The sequence below is a fragment of the Bactrocera oleae genome, chromosome 4, assembly GCF_042242935.1.
Source record: "Bactrocera oleae isolate idBacOlea1 chromosome 4, idBacOlea1, whole genome shotgun sequence".
NCBI lineage: Eukaryota > Metazoa > Arthropoda > Insecta > Diptera > Tephritidae > Bactrocera > Bactrocera oleae.
In genome coordinates this window covers 69,507,103-69,522,549 of record NC_091538.1, presented here as the reverse complement: position 1 = coordinate 69,522,549, position 15,447 = coordinate 69,507,103, and the positions used below count along the sequence as shown (strand labels likewise).

The following is a 15,447-nucleotide window of genomic DNA, read 5'->3' as shown; positions in this document are numbered from 1 at the left end:
ATTTAACTTTTCCATGAACTGTTTCTAGCTTTTTCTAAATTTAGAAGTTTAAAACTAATAGTTTCGAAAAAGTTGGCGTACCCTAATTGCAGATAATAGATATTTATTCTAAGGTGTTCATTGCTACAATAAAATCCACGTACATTTGTACTTATCATGCGCTGCGTATACTTTTATTTTCACACATTTTTTATGCGTCGAAATGTGAAATTTCCAAATCACCTTAGTAGAACAAGTTGTTTTCTTGTGTTCTAACATTTGTTTATGTAATAAAAAACTAGTGAGTGAATAAAAAAGAAAATAACAAGACACTAAGCTAAATAGATGCAAAGAGGGAATACAATAACGTAATTGAACCCAAAGAAAATTAATTTAATCTCGCTTTTTCAATCTAAACAACAGAAATTCCACTTTGAACACTACAGATGCACATACACACATATACTGATAAAATTTTTAATATGCATATATTTACGAGCTTTTGCCGTAACACAAGTCTACATGCTAAGTTATATACTAAGCAAATAATAACTATGCTATGTGTGTGCGTGTGTGTGTGAAGACGTGTGCGAATTATATATTACATAGATGTCTATCCGGGCGAAATTCCAACGGATATGAAGATAAATCTATGTGCGCTCGTCTTTTCACCGTTTCACCCGTCGTGTCTCGCTCATCCATTCACAGCTTTGGTTATACTTTCTTCGTCCTTTGGATTTAGTGTGCGCTTTCGCCTCGACTGTCTACTCTAAACTATAATTTAAATCTTATCACGACTAAATAAATCTGCGCACATTATCCGCAGATTAATGCAAACATTTGGGTACATTGTGCGGGTGTGTGTGTGAGTATGTGTTGTGGCAGACTGTCCGTAGCATATGCGAATGTTAACAAATTTACAATTTAGATTTCGAATGTCAGTGTATAAAAAATTCAACATATTAGTACAAGTTATTTGTTTTGGAATTCAATGCTTATTTGTGGACCACATTTGACCACTGCCTTTTTGCTGTATATATTTCTTCCAAGCTATCTTCAACGTAAGCCTTCTCCTCAAGCTTATCCTCCTTGTCGCCTTTTGATTTGTTGTCATTCTTTGTACCTTCTCCATTCGTCTCACTTCATTCTCAAACGAAAGGATGCCGTACTTGTCGCTTTCTCTTCGGATAATCATAACCTTCAAAGTCTTCCTCCGCCTCTTTCTCATAATGATGGTGATGATGCTCTTTGACGGGTTCGTGTTCTTTTACCGGCACCGGTATTGGCAGCGGCACTTTCTTTATGACGGTTTTGGTGTGTACGTGTGTGTGATGTTTCACGGGCACATGTATGCGAATCCTATAGAGAGAAAATAGAATCGGAAAGGAGAGTTGTTAAGGTAGTGAGAAAATAATCTAAAAAACGTCAGCTTGACGGTAAATATTTACATTTTACAACTTGGCTATGGCGGTAAATAAATATTGCATAGTATACACATAAATCTATTGGTATATATAGAAGTGTATGTTATGTATGTAGCTATAACAATCTTTATAATTAGAATGTCTTGCACATAATAAATAACAAATTCCCGATGGGCAATTCAAAGTCGAATTAAAACTGAATTGTTATTTGCATAAAATACTGCTTCTATCATTCGGCAGATCTCTGGGCGTTGTTTAAGTAGGAGAGAGCCTACCATATTTGCGCCGTCTGTTGGTTGATTAATCAGTGATAAATAAATTGATCTCGTTTCTTTTAGAAATTTTTACAAAAATTGCTTTGAATATTCGGTAACTCTGAATTATTGATGATTTCGGATATTTGAAGTCCATTTTATAATTTATTTGAAGTCCATTTTATAATTTTTCGGGTTACACGATAAGGTTCCCCCAAAGATAGCAATATAGATAATATCTTCAGTTGTTATACATAGAATAGCATACTTCTGCTTCATAAATGTATAATACTTGTAGTTAGAAACCTCCATTGTATTGACTTGACGTGCATTTTTTTCTAAAGGAAACATTTGAATAAAGAAATAAAATTTATGTGTAAAGATTTTTTTCCTATTTTCGCTCCATAAAGTTGGTTATTCCTAGGCACTCTTGAGTTTCCATTACAGTATTTTAGCCTTTAATGTGCAATTAAAAATATATAGTTTTTTCATATTTCGATAGGTTCTACCTTACAAAATATCACAGGCGTAGGTGCGTCGTCTAACAGACACTCTTACCTACCAATCTTTCATAAACAATTTTTAAATTCACCTCTCAAATAGTTTTTGAATTATAACCTTCTAAAATGTAACCGCTCAGTTCAATAAGCTTTATCAGTATATTTTTAAACACGTTTCTTCATGTTTTGTATGTAGTTCTCCATTCAATGACCTACCAGCTTTTTTTATTTGATTAAAAATAGAATTTTGCCAGTTCAAAAATGACTAAAATTTTAGGTAAAATTCAAACTTTTGAAAAAAAATTTTGAGAATTTTTTATTTTTTCGACCATAGTTGTTTGTCATTGCACGACCAGTATCTTTTAGTAGAGATTTCTGTTTTAGGTTTCACACACGAACGAGGCCAGAATCATTGCCGCAGTGGAGGATTCGGTTTTGTTAGCGCTGTCAGAGATCGCGTCTAACTTGAAATTATTTTATTTTATCTTTAAAAATCTTACTCTGTATACTTAAAATATTTCTAAATATACCCTTTAAAATTTAAAACAATTGATATAGTAGGTTTTTTTCAAGTCCCAAAAATCGTCGTTTTTTTATGCTGACACACTAGGTGTGCCCTTTAAAGATTTATTTTACTGGCCATTCTAAAAGTAGGCTATAAATTAAGAGAAAACAACAACATGGTCATGAATAAAATATTAAAATTCTACTATTTTTACTTTGATATAGTCGGTTTAGAACATGGGTATAGCTAAGGCAGGAATAAATGTGAAAATAAAATAATTTTTAAACTCGCAAAAGTATATTAATTTTCAATGGTAACCCCTTTGCCAACGGAACACAAAGTTCGTATTATGGACTAGGTTCCTTATGGACCTATTTCTTCAGTAAACTTTCTTATACCATTTACTATCGGGACACTTATTATTACTATTATAAATGTGTTTATAAACATATATTTATATTTACGAAAATTTCACCTACTTACCTAATACAACTACTTACATTTCAGCTAATACACTTACTTTAATTTCTCCTTGGAAGGATATCCGTCAGAGAGCGCAAACAACATCACAATGATGACGAAAAGTGAAAGCAACTGCACACAAACACACAAGCCAAACATATTTATGCAAATATGTAAATAAAGAAAGTAAAATAAAATGTAAAATTTATAGAAAATTATGCGGGAGTACAATGAAATGAAATGTGTGAGAATAAAATTAAATGGGATTGGAAAATATGTCATTATGTCAACAATTGTGAATTGTGTTGTGGATTTAAAACGACCAGTGCATCTGTGTGTGTGTGTGTGTGTGTTTAGTAAGAGGTATACTTTTCATCAACTTTCTCAAACATAACAAGATACTTGATTTGATATGCATAACACATACATATCCACACATAATATTAATGTTTATGTGACAGCAATTTATGCTGGCGTCTTTGCATTGGCTTGCATTGCCTTTTGCTTTTGTGCAGCTGTCAGCTTTTGTGCCATGCATATTCCTTAAGTGTATCCTTTGCAAATATGTCATAAATCTTGCAAATACCAGGCAAATTTCATTTTCCTTTCTGCTTTTCAGCTTTATGTCTACTTAATATTTTATCGTTTGCATAATTTAAATTTCTGCTGAAGAGGCGTAATTACATAATTGGGTTTTCAGTGGTTTGCATATTTTAGAGTTCCATAGTAGTAAATTTATATGATTTAAAATTAATAACAATGCCTAAATACATATTATAGTTTTCAAAATTGGTTCCTATATGTAACAATTTTCATGATTACGTTTTTATGGGTTATATCATTAAATAGCCAACAAATTAAAATAACTACACTACAAGAATTTACTTGTTTACCTAATCTTTTATGGTACGGTACTAAAGTATACAAGAAAATTTCTCAAATCTTAATATTAAAAAGAATTCGAGAACATCTCGTCAACTTCGTTCAAATTTAATTAGCAAAGCAAAGAGTAAAAATGGACATATTTTTGGAGCAAAATCATAAAATTCAAAATAAATATAATTAGTTTAAATATTACATCAGAGTATTTTATTAAAGTTGTTCTAAAATATAAAATTGGTATGTCAACATTTATGGTATTCAGTAAGCTATACCTATTCTCGTACAGAAGCACAGGCAATATTTATTATGTTACTCATACGCCAGAGTGAATATGTTGCGTATACGCCACAACTTACGGCAGTTTTTATCGCATTGACTGCATTCTTTAATGAGTGAAATACGTTTTTATTAATTTAATTATTTTCAGTCATATACTATTCAATTATGATAAATCAATATTTTTAAAAATTTTCAATTAAGTATATGCCAAAAAAACTGATTTGCAATTGAGTTATTACTTTATTTTAATTTAAATATGATTATACCAGTTAATATAGAAATTGCAAATTAAATATCGTTTAATTTTTTAAGTTTTAATAGTTTGCAACTACAGATGCAAATGTACGGGCGAAAAAACATTTTAAGCAATTTCGAGGTATATCGATTTCAATAAAGGATAAAAAATTAAATATATTACTATTGTGAATTCACATAATGCCTATTGTTGTTCAATCCATATTTTTTTAACTTTAAATTTTTAATGCAGTCAGTTCTTTTTAACAGTTCTTTATTAAACTAGTTCTATGGCTATGCAAGTCTATAAAAGTTGTTTTGAGAAACTTTTGTGAATTTCTATACATACATATTCAGATAGAAAACAAGTTTCGCTGCTGTTTTCTTAAAATTTCGATATTTGTAATGGCAATAGTGTATTCAGAGTTCGATTGGCTAAACGGGCCGACACAAGGGCATTGCTAAATCAAATTAGCTCAGCTATTTTATATGGTGTCCGACGATTCCTTCTGAGAGTTTTAAACTTTGTTGCCAACTTAATTTACCCATTTCATTGTATACTAATTTTGATGGCGGTAAAAATAGGTAAATTGCAAAAGCTAGCACTCTAAAGACATCAAAAGGAAATGCTGCATCTCTCTCTTCTTATGAATATTTGAAAAATTTGCTCGTGAACAGTGATTTTTATCTGTTCACAGACCTTAAGATAATACACGTTGGAAAGAAATTACTGAAACCGATGTCTATTTTGGAGCTGACATGTATTTTAGCAGAAAAAATATCAATCAATATAATGAATCGAAGTTAAAATCAAATTTTGATAAGAATATATATTTATCTTTAAACTCTTGCGAAGTTATGTTATCAGCCCAATTTACTGTTGTTCAAATCCATTTATAACTAAGTATACATTCGAATTGCATCACTTAACAACAAACAATAATAATAGCACCGTCAGGCACACATCTGTTTATATAATTCGAAACCATTGAATCACTTCCGCCGATCATATTTTCCAGGCAATTGCTGCGGGCAATCACATTTGCACTGTTTGCACCATTTGCACTTTTTTCGAGATCGTGGTCAACAATGCCTGAAATTGCGATTTTGCATGCGCATTGTGTTCGCATTTTTTCTTTTCTTACTCAATTATCTTGCACTTCCACATACTGCATGTGAGTGTGTGCGTGCACAAGCTATTACAGCTAGATAACAACAACAAGCTCTAAGTATGTTCGCAAGTGGTTTTTCTTTACACTTTCCGATCTGCAGTCGGCATCAACGTCACGAATTAGTGTCCCGTAATTTACGCTGCTGATTGCTGTTATGATTTTCTATTGTTTTGCTATCTTTTCTTCTTTCTTATTGTTCGATCATTACACCCGTGGCGTTTTAGTTGATTGCTTGCTGTGACGCATACTCACATACACACACTTTCATTTGCAACAAGTTTGTCGCACAATAACAACAAATTAGTTCACACAATAACAACAAAGGCAACAAGGCAACACTTACACCGTTCGAATGCAGCAACATGATGCCGGCACCGCCGATGACTACAACAATAGCAAACACTAAAACAATAACAACAACTTTGATAACAGCAACTAGATAGGCGAATAAACGCCGGAACAAATGTGACGAATTGCGAATTGAAAAGGCGTGTATCAAGCCACTGAACTTGCTTGCCTTTGCCTCCTCGTACTGATTGTCTAACTGATTGATATGTTGCACGCTGTCAGGCGCGTGACAATGCTTGCCTATTCGGTGTTGATTGTCCGCTTTGGCGGCTGGCGGTTTGGCGATTTGGCTAAAGCAGACAGTGATTACGGTGTTTTTGTGTAGCAGCTTCGATTTTCTTATTGATGCAATAGTGTATTGTTACTTGCAACGCGGCTCAAACGTTATTGCCACAAGGTTGTAGCTGCTTGTCGCTTTAAATATGAAAATCTTAAAGTTAACGCGCAGCAGAGAAAAGTTGTCGAAATGTTTTCATTTTCACTTTTGTCTCTGCCACAAATACAAGCAACAAGTGCTACTGTATGTTTATTTGTGTGTTTATGTGACGTTGCAAGCGTTTGGGCGCAGGTGTTTATGTTCGAGCTGTCGGACAAGTAATCGCAAATGCTGTCTACCAGATTACCTAATTTTCTGCTGGGGGCTTGTTTCGACGTCACTGCACCGTGAAACTTTTTCTCAACAAGTGCAATATAAATATTTACTTGGTAGAAGTTGGGAAAGAGTTAATTAATTTGTGTGGATTTCAGTTCCGTTATTCAATAGAAATTCAATACTCCTGATATTTTGATTGTTATTGCTCTTATGACTTTAGTGTTCAAAAAACGGTATACCAAAATGTCTATGTGTATGTTAACTGGAATTTTTTATTTAATGAAAATTCTTTGATACTTTAACTAAGATTTCTACATTTCTTAGTGAAAGAAAATTATTTTTATCAAAAAAAAAAAAGGTTTCATAGCTGGGATGATGAGTACAGTTAGTGACGTGAAAGCAGTGTTTCAAGTAATGTGTTAAAATAAGAAAAAACGTTAACTTCGGCTGCTATAATACCCTTCACAAATACAAAGGCTCCTTACAAGAACTTGAGTGCGATTTAATGTCGTGAATATAACTCGTCAAATAAAAAAGTTTTCCATACAAGCACTTGATTCCGATTGTTCAGTTTGTATGGCAGCTATATGCTATAGTGGTCCGATAACGGCCGTTCCGACAAATGAGCAGCTTCTTAGTGAGAAAAAGGCAGGTGCAAAATGTCATTTCAGATTGTTAGCTTAAAAACTGAGGGACTAGTTCGCGTATATACAGACGGACATACTCAGCTCATCATGCTGATAATTTATATATATATATTTGAGAGGGTATACGACGTTTCCTTCTGGGTGTTGCAAACTTCGTGGCGAACTTAATATACCCTGTTCAGGGTATAAAAATAATTAGATTAACATTTGAATTATTGTTTACTTTTTTTGCAATTCAGATCATATAATTATAAAGAGTTTTATATTATTTAGTGCCAAATACTAGATTTAAAAATTAAATATAGTTCAAAAATGTTTATTATAAGGAGAATTTAAAAATATTATTTTCAGAGTTAAAATCGACCGCATTGAAGAAAAGTAATAAGCAAAAGAAACTCTCCATATAAATGTAGAGAAGTTTTTATTTAATTTTTTATTTATATTTTTACTCAAATTATACTTTTAATTATTTAAAATTTAATTATTTAAAAGAAATAATAAAAAAATTTAATCTTTTTCTCTAACTCATCTGTATATAATTTCCTGGAAATTACTGTGTTGACATGCACACATCTATATTATCAGACACATATGCAAAATGATTGAAGAGTGCAAAAATAGCGTTTTGACATTAGTTAGATAATATTTTCAGGTTCAATACAGTCATTAGTGCGGCTCGTTTTAAAACTCGTTCTCTAATATAGATTTGATAAATTGACGGACATTTTTCCAGAAGACGAGGAAAATGAAGTAAATTGATGCAACAATAATAAGAGCTTATATGTACAAAGCACATGCACACACATGCAATAATCATAATAACATTAATTGCGCGCTTTCTGCGCTTTACACTTCGGGAAGAGTTGATTGTTTTCTTCCTGTTCATCAAAAAATCACACAACTTTTGAAAGCAGGTGAGCAACTGCATGTAAAATAGTTGTGCTACTATCTACGCATGTAAACACTATGTACATACATACATATATATATGGCATAATTTGTATACATATGTAATTTATGGTTATACATACAGTATATGGTCATAAGCTTTATTTTGCTAAACTTGATATGTCCATAGCATAATGAGTGGGCCACTGGCTCGAACTGGGGGTGGCATATTTAGGAAGTGGCATTTTCAATCCACTTTCAGCGACATATTTTTGGTATTATTGTCGTCAAAAAGTTGATGAAGTATTTTGAGGTGAAATATATCGAATGTTTGAAGTATTTATTAACAGTATTTTCATTTGTATGGAGAGGTTTCGTTTGCGTATCAATCTTTTCTACGAATTTGTAACGATATAGAAGTTTGGAGCTCTACTTTATTTTGGCGTTAAAATACTGCCACAAAAATACTTCAATACCATGTGAAACATTTAACAGAAAGTGGAAATAAAAATGAATGTGTGTTTAGTTAAAAAATTTTACATACATTAAAAATAGTAATACGTCGATGTAAAGAGTTGTAATTGTTTTAATAACCAATGTAAGTGAAAGCATAAAAGCTTGTACACATTTTTAATTATAATAAAAAGTTGTATTCATTATTTAGCTTTTATAGGTTCTACACAACCACACTTTTAAAATTCCATACACACTTTCAAATTCCATCTGACTCTTTCGCTTTACAGAACACAAATCAAGAACAAATGTATATATCGGGATTAAACTCGCATCTAAAAATTGTCGAAATCGGATCATAACTTGTCAAATCCCCTCGATACCGAATATGTGACCTAAGTGCTTATCGTTGATTTTTTGCCGAAAATATCGGTTAATAATGTGAGATGCTGATAATAATGTGTGCTGGTGCCAAAAGAAATGTTAAATTAGGTCTCATAGCTCGCTACCTAACATAAAGATTTTCCAACTTCTAGTTGACATTGTATCATATAGTTATCTTAATGAAACTCAGAGAGCTTCTTTTTCTGGTAATAATATGCCATGTTGCTAAAAACAATAATAATGATGAATAAAAGTGTGTCAATACTAGCCGTAGTCCCCATATACCTAATTTTTCAATGTAAAACTTCCCGTTGGCTTTATACCGCATATATCGGTCAGTATGTAAGATATTTTAGCAAAATTTAGTGATCGAATAATAATGGATCAATTTTCGGTCCACGAATTACCATAGTCTCCATAAATACTATGTAGTTGAGTTCTAATTGTAGTTATCAATTCAAAGCCGAGCACGGGAAGGTTGGCAAAAAATGCACGAATGCAAATATAACACGAAAAATTTTTTTTTCAGTATTATTAAATATTTTTCGCGAAGTTTTATTTGATTCGAGCCATTTTTATCACACGCCTACAAATCACAAGCCACTAATATATAGGTAGTAAATCAATGTAACATTGTTTTAACGTTCAAATTTACCCAATAATGGGTTTCAGCTATCCATGGCTTTTCCTCTGAAATATTTATTTGCCGTTTTGCTAATACTTTTTTTTATTTATTCGAGGCTCTACTATATTTTTACAGTTATTAAACTTTTAAAGCTTAAAGACACCCTCATAAAAACCGGAAAACAGATTGCCTTTCGAATATGACGTAAACACAAATAAATACTGCATTAAATCACGTTTCAAATATAATTTTTGAAGCGAGCAAAAACTAAATGAAGTTATCTCACTGCAATTCCGCTGTCACTATTAGTCGCGATAAATTCAGCGTATTTGGTCTATATATGCTTTAGCGACTTCCTCACGTGCGCCACCTTGTGACACATGCATCGAAACAACAAAAACCAAAAACAGAATATACAAACAAAAAGCAAGATAGCACATCCTGCATCATCCGGCTGCGAGATGTATGACATACCGGAAATGGTTTATAAATCGTTAATGCAGTGACCAAAAGGTGCACCGACGGACCAAACAAGAAACCAAGAAACGATGAGAAGCAAGACAATCACGACACTTGCGACTCTTACGACACGGGTACTGGTTTGCCGCTTCACCAGTGCCATTTGTGGCCTTACATAACACTAGAAATAATCACTCAGCTTGGGAAAATAATGCAATCACAACATTACCGTTAAACAACAACAACTCAACGATGCGAAGAGGGGATGGGGCAGCGTTGTAAAATCTATAATCGGTAAATGACAAAAATGCGGCAATGCAATCTGCAATCTGCATACAATACACACACACACATGCACCAGCGTCATTGCGCCTAAATGCGGCTGCAGCTGCTCAATGCTGATTACCGTTTTCAATCCGAAACTAGTTTGCTGTTTATTGTGATTCGCAAAAGCGTGTGGCTTATTTAGAAAAGGCGGTTTATTAAAGTTATGCATATTATACATCGTCCAAAAAACCAAATCAAATATTATACCAAAGATGCAAAACATGCGACATGGCCGCAGTCAGTCAGTCAATCAGTCAGTCGACCAGTTCGCTGCCTGGCCATAAATTTTACTACATGTGAAGTCGAGGACCAAAGAAGAAAAATCGAAAATATCGAATTTGGTTTCATAAATCCTTTTGGTTAGTGCGCTTGTGTACGGGATTTTCTCGTATAACAGCCGTTATTGTTTCCATTACATCGTTTATTTTTTTGATGCAAGAGTTGTTGTGTTTATTTATTGGTTACTGTTTTACATTTCCAGCTTTTGCAAATATTCAGCATATTTTATTCGAACGGATGTTGCTTTGACCGTTGGCATTTTGCTACTCCCGCCATTGGCGCTCAGCAATCGCCGTTGGGTGGGGGTTGTTGGCGCCACGGTGACACGCCTTGGCTTAGTGCCATCCATCTGCCGACGGTTTACTCCTGCTTCGCATGCGTTTTTACGAGTACGCATTTTTTATTGCTGCGTTCGCTTGTGGCTTACTGACATCATTAAAAAATAAACTCAAACTGGGAGAAATATCAAGCTGACTTTTTATGGTGCAGATGATCCGTACCCCACTTTATCGCTCATGCAATCAATTAAAGCATAAGTTTGCTTGTGTGAAAGGATTTTATTGGTATCTGGTTATTGATAGTGCAGAAAATAAATTGCTCGAAGCCATAACTAGGCAATGTGTGGCATAAAACCAGTTCTTTTAATATGTGTAATATGATTTTGAATTATTATTATGCTTTGGAGATTGAGGTCTGGCTTGTATTTTGCGTTTTTATACTGTTATTAATATCCATATATTAATGATCATGTAGCATAAGTGGCACAAATAAGCAATAGAAAAAGTTAAAAATATTAATGAAATTATAGCAATATGTTAATATATATGTTAATATTATATATTACTTATAATAATGTTGTATCGAAGGCTGTCATGCCTTGATTCACATAAGGATCTATATTAGTTTGCGAGTATTATACATAAAAATATTATTACTGAGTACTCCAAAGAACTCGAAGTTACTTAAAAGAAATCAAAAATATACATAATTTATTATACCATACTTCAAAAATTTTTGGAGAACTTATAACTTCAATTAACTGAATAGTTTTTAATAAGTAGTGAAAAACACCACCCTAAAACCGGTTCTGTTGATATGCTTGCCTGTAATAAGCTGTGCTACCTCTATCTAATTGCCTGAAACCAGAGTGGTTAGATATAACTTCAGATCAACCAAATACTACCAACCAAATTGTAGCGTCCCTAAAAGCCTTTCTATGAGATTTAGACAACCGGAAGAAGCCCAACGTTCTCCTATAAACAATATTAAAAAAAAATATTATATTTATATTAAGTGCTTTTGATATACTACAAATTAAATTATACCAACATCTACGTACATAAAAATGAGAACAGCTCTTGTCAAGTCTATTCAAAGCCTGGACTGTGTCGCTGCCGCCCTCCAAAAGTGAGCAGAAAAAACCAAAATTCGCTTCAGGGACTGAGGCTTAAGCCTTAGAACAAGTGTATGAAAATGGATTAAGCGTTAGCTTGCTTGTATTGGCTTAGAAACCTATTTGGAAGGGTTTAGTAAAACTGTGTATCAAAATACGCGAAAGTGTCAGTCCGTGTCAAATTTGATCAGATGGTATATATCTGTAGCATGATATCTAATATTAATTTATCGAGGACCCAAACAAATCGGCTTTATAGCTAGCCCACCGTACCAGAATATTGTTTAAAGGGATATCTGTGTGAATTATAAAATAAAATTGATGTTTTTTGTACCGATCTATGCATATATAGTATATAGCCATATCTTTTGCGTGCTATAATACTCTCTTTATATTATTGTATTCCTCGACGTTGTTGCTCCAAATAAAACTTTTTGCTAATGATCCCAGCCATTATTTAATTTATGTGCTACCATCTCATCGCTTTTCCTTTTCTGTTTTTGTTCAATTCATAGTTGATAAACTTTACATTATTTTCACTGTCCATCGAACGGAAGGGGTGCAATTTAAAGTTTATCAATGTTTCTGCCTAAAAAGGCTAAGTGAAGTGAAAGTAATTCACAAAAACTTTGTCTGCAGCTGAAAGCAGTCAAGAGCAAGGCTTCTTGGTCATTAGTAATTTTTTTTGAACTATTTTCAGAGGTTTGTTTGAGGTACCAAATTTCGGAGAACTTACAAAAAGTATACTTACTTTGGATCATTATTAGTGGGTATATAAATGATTTGGCAAACAACAAGAAAGTATAAAAATGGGGGTAATGAGAAGAGGTAATTGGTCTTAATTGCGGCGATGTGCAACATTTGGAGCAAGTAGCTGATAAGATTAAATTTATTAAAAATATATAACACGTAGTCTAATTGCGTAACAGATATGCTTGAGTCGGGTTTTGACTGGATTTCGTTATATTGGAAACAATATTCTTTAGATGATATAACAATTTGTAATATAATCGTGATTGAGTCAATTTTATTCAGAAAATTGTTTTCAAAATTTTTATCCGAGTTTTCTAGTAAAAATGGAGATTGGTATTTATAACTGCGCTTTTCAAGATCCAAATAGTTACAAAATAGAGATTTACAGTATCGCTTCAATTTTTCTGTATATAAAAATATGTACAAATTTATTCAGAAATCATTCTTAATTCATCGATAACTTAAAGTAGTTGGATTATAATTAAAAAATCGTTTACTTTCTAACTTTTCTACCAGTTAGAAGAATTCGCAAACAGCATCGTTATTACAGTGATCGCAACGCTTACTGCGTAGTAGGCAATGTGCCGTACACGAAACGTCTGAAAACCCGAAAGCGTTTATGTCGATTCAACTCGGAGAGAGGTTCTCCGTTCTGTATAGAAAACTGCATTTTTTTCGGGCTCAGTGCAGCCGTCTCACTTGAGGTTGCATTACCGACGTGAAAGTGGTGTAAGAGGCTCAAAAAGCAGATGGGTCCAACGAGAGTTATGAGTGCCTTCATTGCGCTAGAATGTGAGAAGTGCTTTGATGCTCTGCTTCTGCTAGCGTCTCTGTTTTATTCCTATACTTTACTGCTGATAACGCGCTGTAGATGAAATTCCCGTTTATACGAGCACCTTTTATGAATTGCTGTGGGACTCACAGAGGTGCTTAATTGTGTTTTCGTAAACGAAAAATATATAAATAAGAAAGTTTGAATTGTTATGTGGTTCGGATCAGCGGAGACAGTTCTTTATATTCTTTAGTTTTTCGAGAGATTGAGTCGTGGTTAAAAAGTAGTCTCTCCGTTTTCGAAGTTGTCGTCCAAAATGAAAATATGTCTTCAAAGCTCTAAATTGAGCTTCTTGAAAACATCATTAATTATAGTATGTAATCTAATTAAAAAGTAAAAATATGAGCATCATCCATGTTTACTTGTTATTTCAGTCGTGTATTTTTCGATCAAACTTATATGTCATCATCGTGGAAAGCTTATACATATCACACTCCCATGCATCTCTGCGACGATGACATCGAAGAAAGGAAGGAAGATGTGTGCGAAAGTCATCGATTTAACATAATGAGATAGAAGAAGCATTATATAATAGAGGAAACTCTAAAATATCAGAAAACTGGTCGCTCTCCAATGAGACGCTTTGGAATTGTGATATATGTATGTAATATAGACAAAAGGTACATACCATTGTATAATTTTTGACCCCATTAACCTACAGTTCAGTGACCTCAACGAATTTAGTTTTTTCGGTTTCGGCTCATTTATGGAGCGCCATTCGCTAGATAGTTGGCAGGTTCGACGTCACATTCACAAATCCCCGACTCGTCACCACTAATGATGTGATTTATGAATGTTGGTTCCTCAGCTACGTTGTGAAGCATCTCTTTTACGACCTCCATTCGACGTCGTTTTTGTAAAAGATTCATGTCTTTTTGTACGAGTCTAGCATTGACACGTTTCATACCAAAAACATTAATCAAGTCGAATTGGTCGTTGAATCGATCCATAATAGACGTTGAGATTCTCTGCCATCTCCCTGATGAAACATTTTATCGATTCGGTATGTGTGCGCAGTTTAAATGGATCAGTTCGGATCAAATCTGATCAGATGTTATTATCAAGGGAAAGGGAAAAACTTCTTCAAATGATTGCTCAAATTGAAAATATATATGTATGTATATATCGGCAAGATCGCCAAAAGTTGTCGTCAACGTATAGAAACAATTATAGAAGACCGCTGTGAAGGTAAGTATTGGCTGATGCGAAGGATGACGCATTAAAACGCAACTATATATTTATTTAGATTATGTAAGTTATAAATATGAAATTTTAGATTTAAAATGATGAATGTTCAAATCTTACTTAAAACTGATCGAAATGTTACCGTTAAATTTATACAACCAGCTATTAAACTAAATGTTAGAGTGCTGCAGAAAACTATCAGCATATAGCTTAATGTGGCACGATTGCTATACACATATATCCATTAATATATTAACATACAGTTAAAAATAAAAGACCATATTTCACCCATTCTTTATAATTCAGATATATTTATTAAGATTGAATTGATTTATTTTCTTTTATGTTAATGTTTATTATGCCTATGGAGTATAATATAAATCGATTTATCTAATAAAAATTAAAAAACAATTTACAAACATAAATGAATTGATCTAGTTGAAACTGAATGCAAATGCACGTAGTACATGTATGTATGTATGCGTGTGTGTGTGTATGTTTGTTTGTATTTATGTATATGTGTGTGTGTGTGGATTCATTAATGAACGTGTGCTGCGTAAGTTTCTATGTATGTATAACTGTTTATATGTG

At 33.1% G+C, this 15,447-nt stretch overlaps 1 protein-coding gene across 1 annotated transcript; it reads right to left on the bottom strand.

Moving 5' to 3' along the window:
- Positions 1-442: 442 nt before the first annotated feature.
- Positions 443-6,400, bottom strand: LOC106615362 (uncharacterized; the record flags this gene model as incomplete). Its single annotated transcript, XM_036370232.2, has 3 exons — positions 443-1,338; positions 3,183-3,256; positions 6,035-6,400. Coding segments are annotated over 3 exons (651 nt in total), but the record flags the coding sequence as incomplete, so codon positions are not given.
- Positions 6,401-15,447: the final 9,047 nt, after the last annotated feature.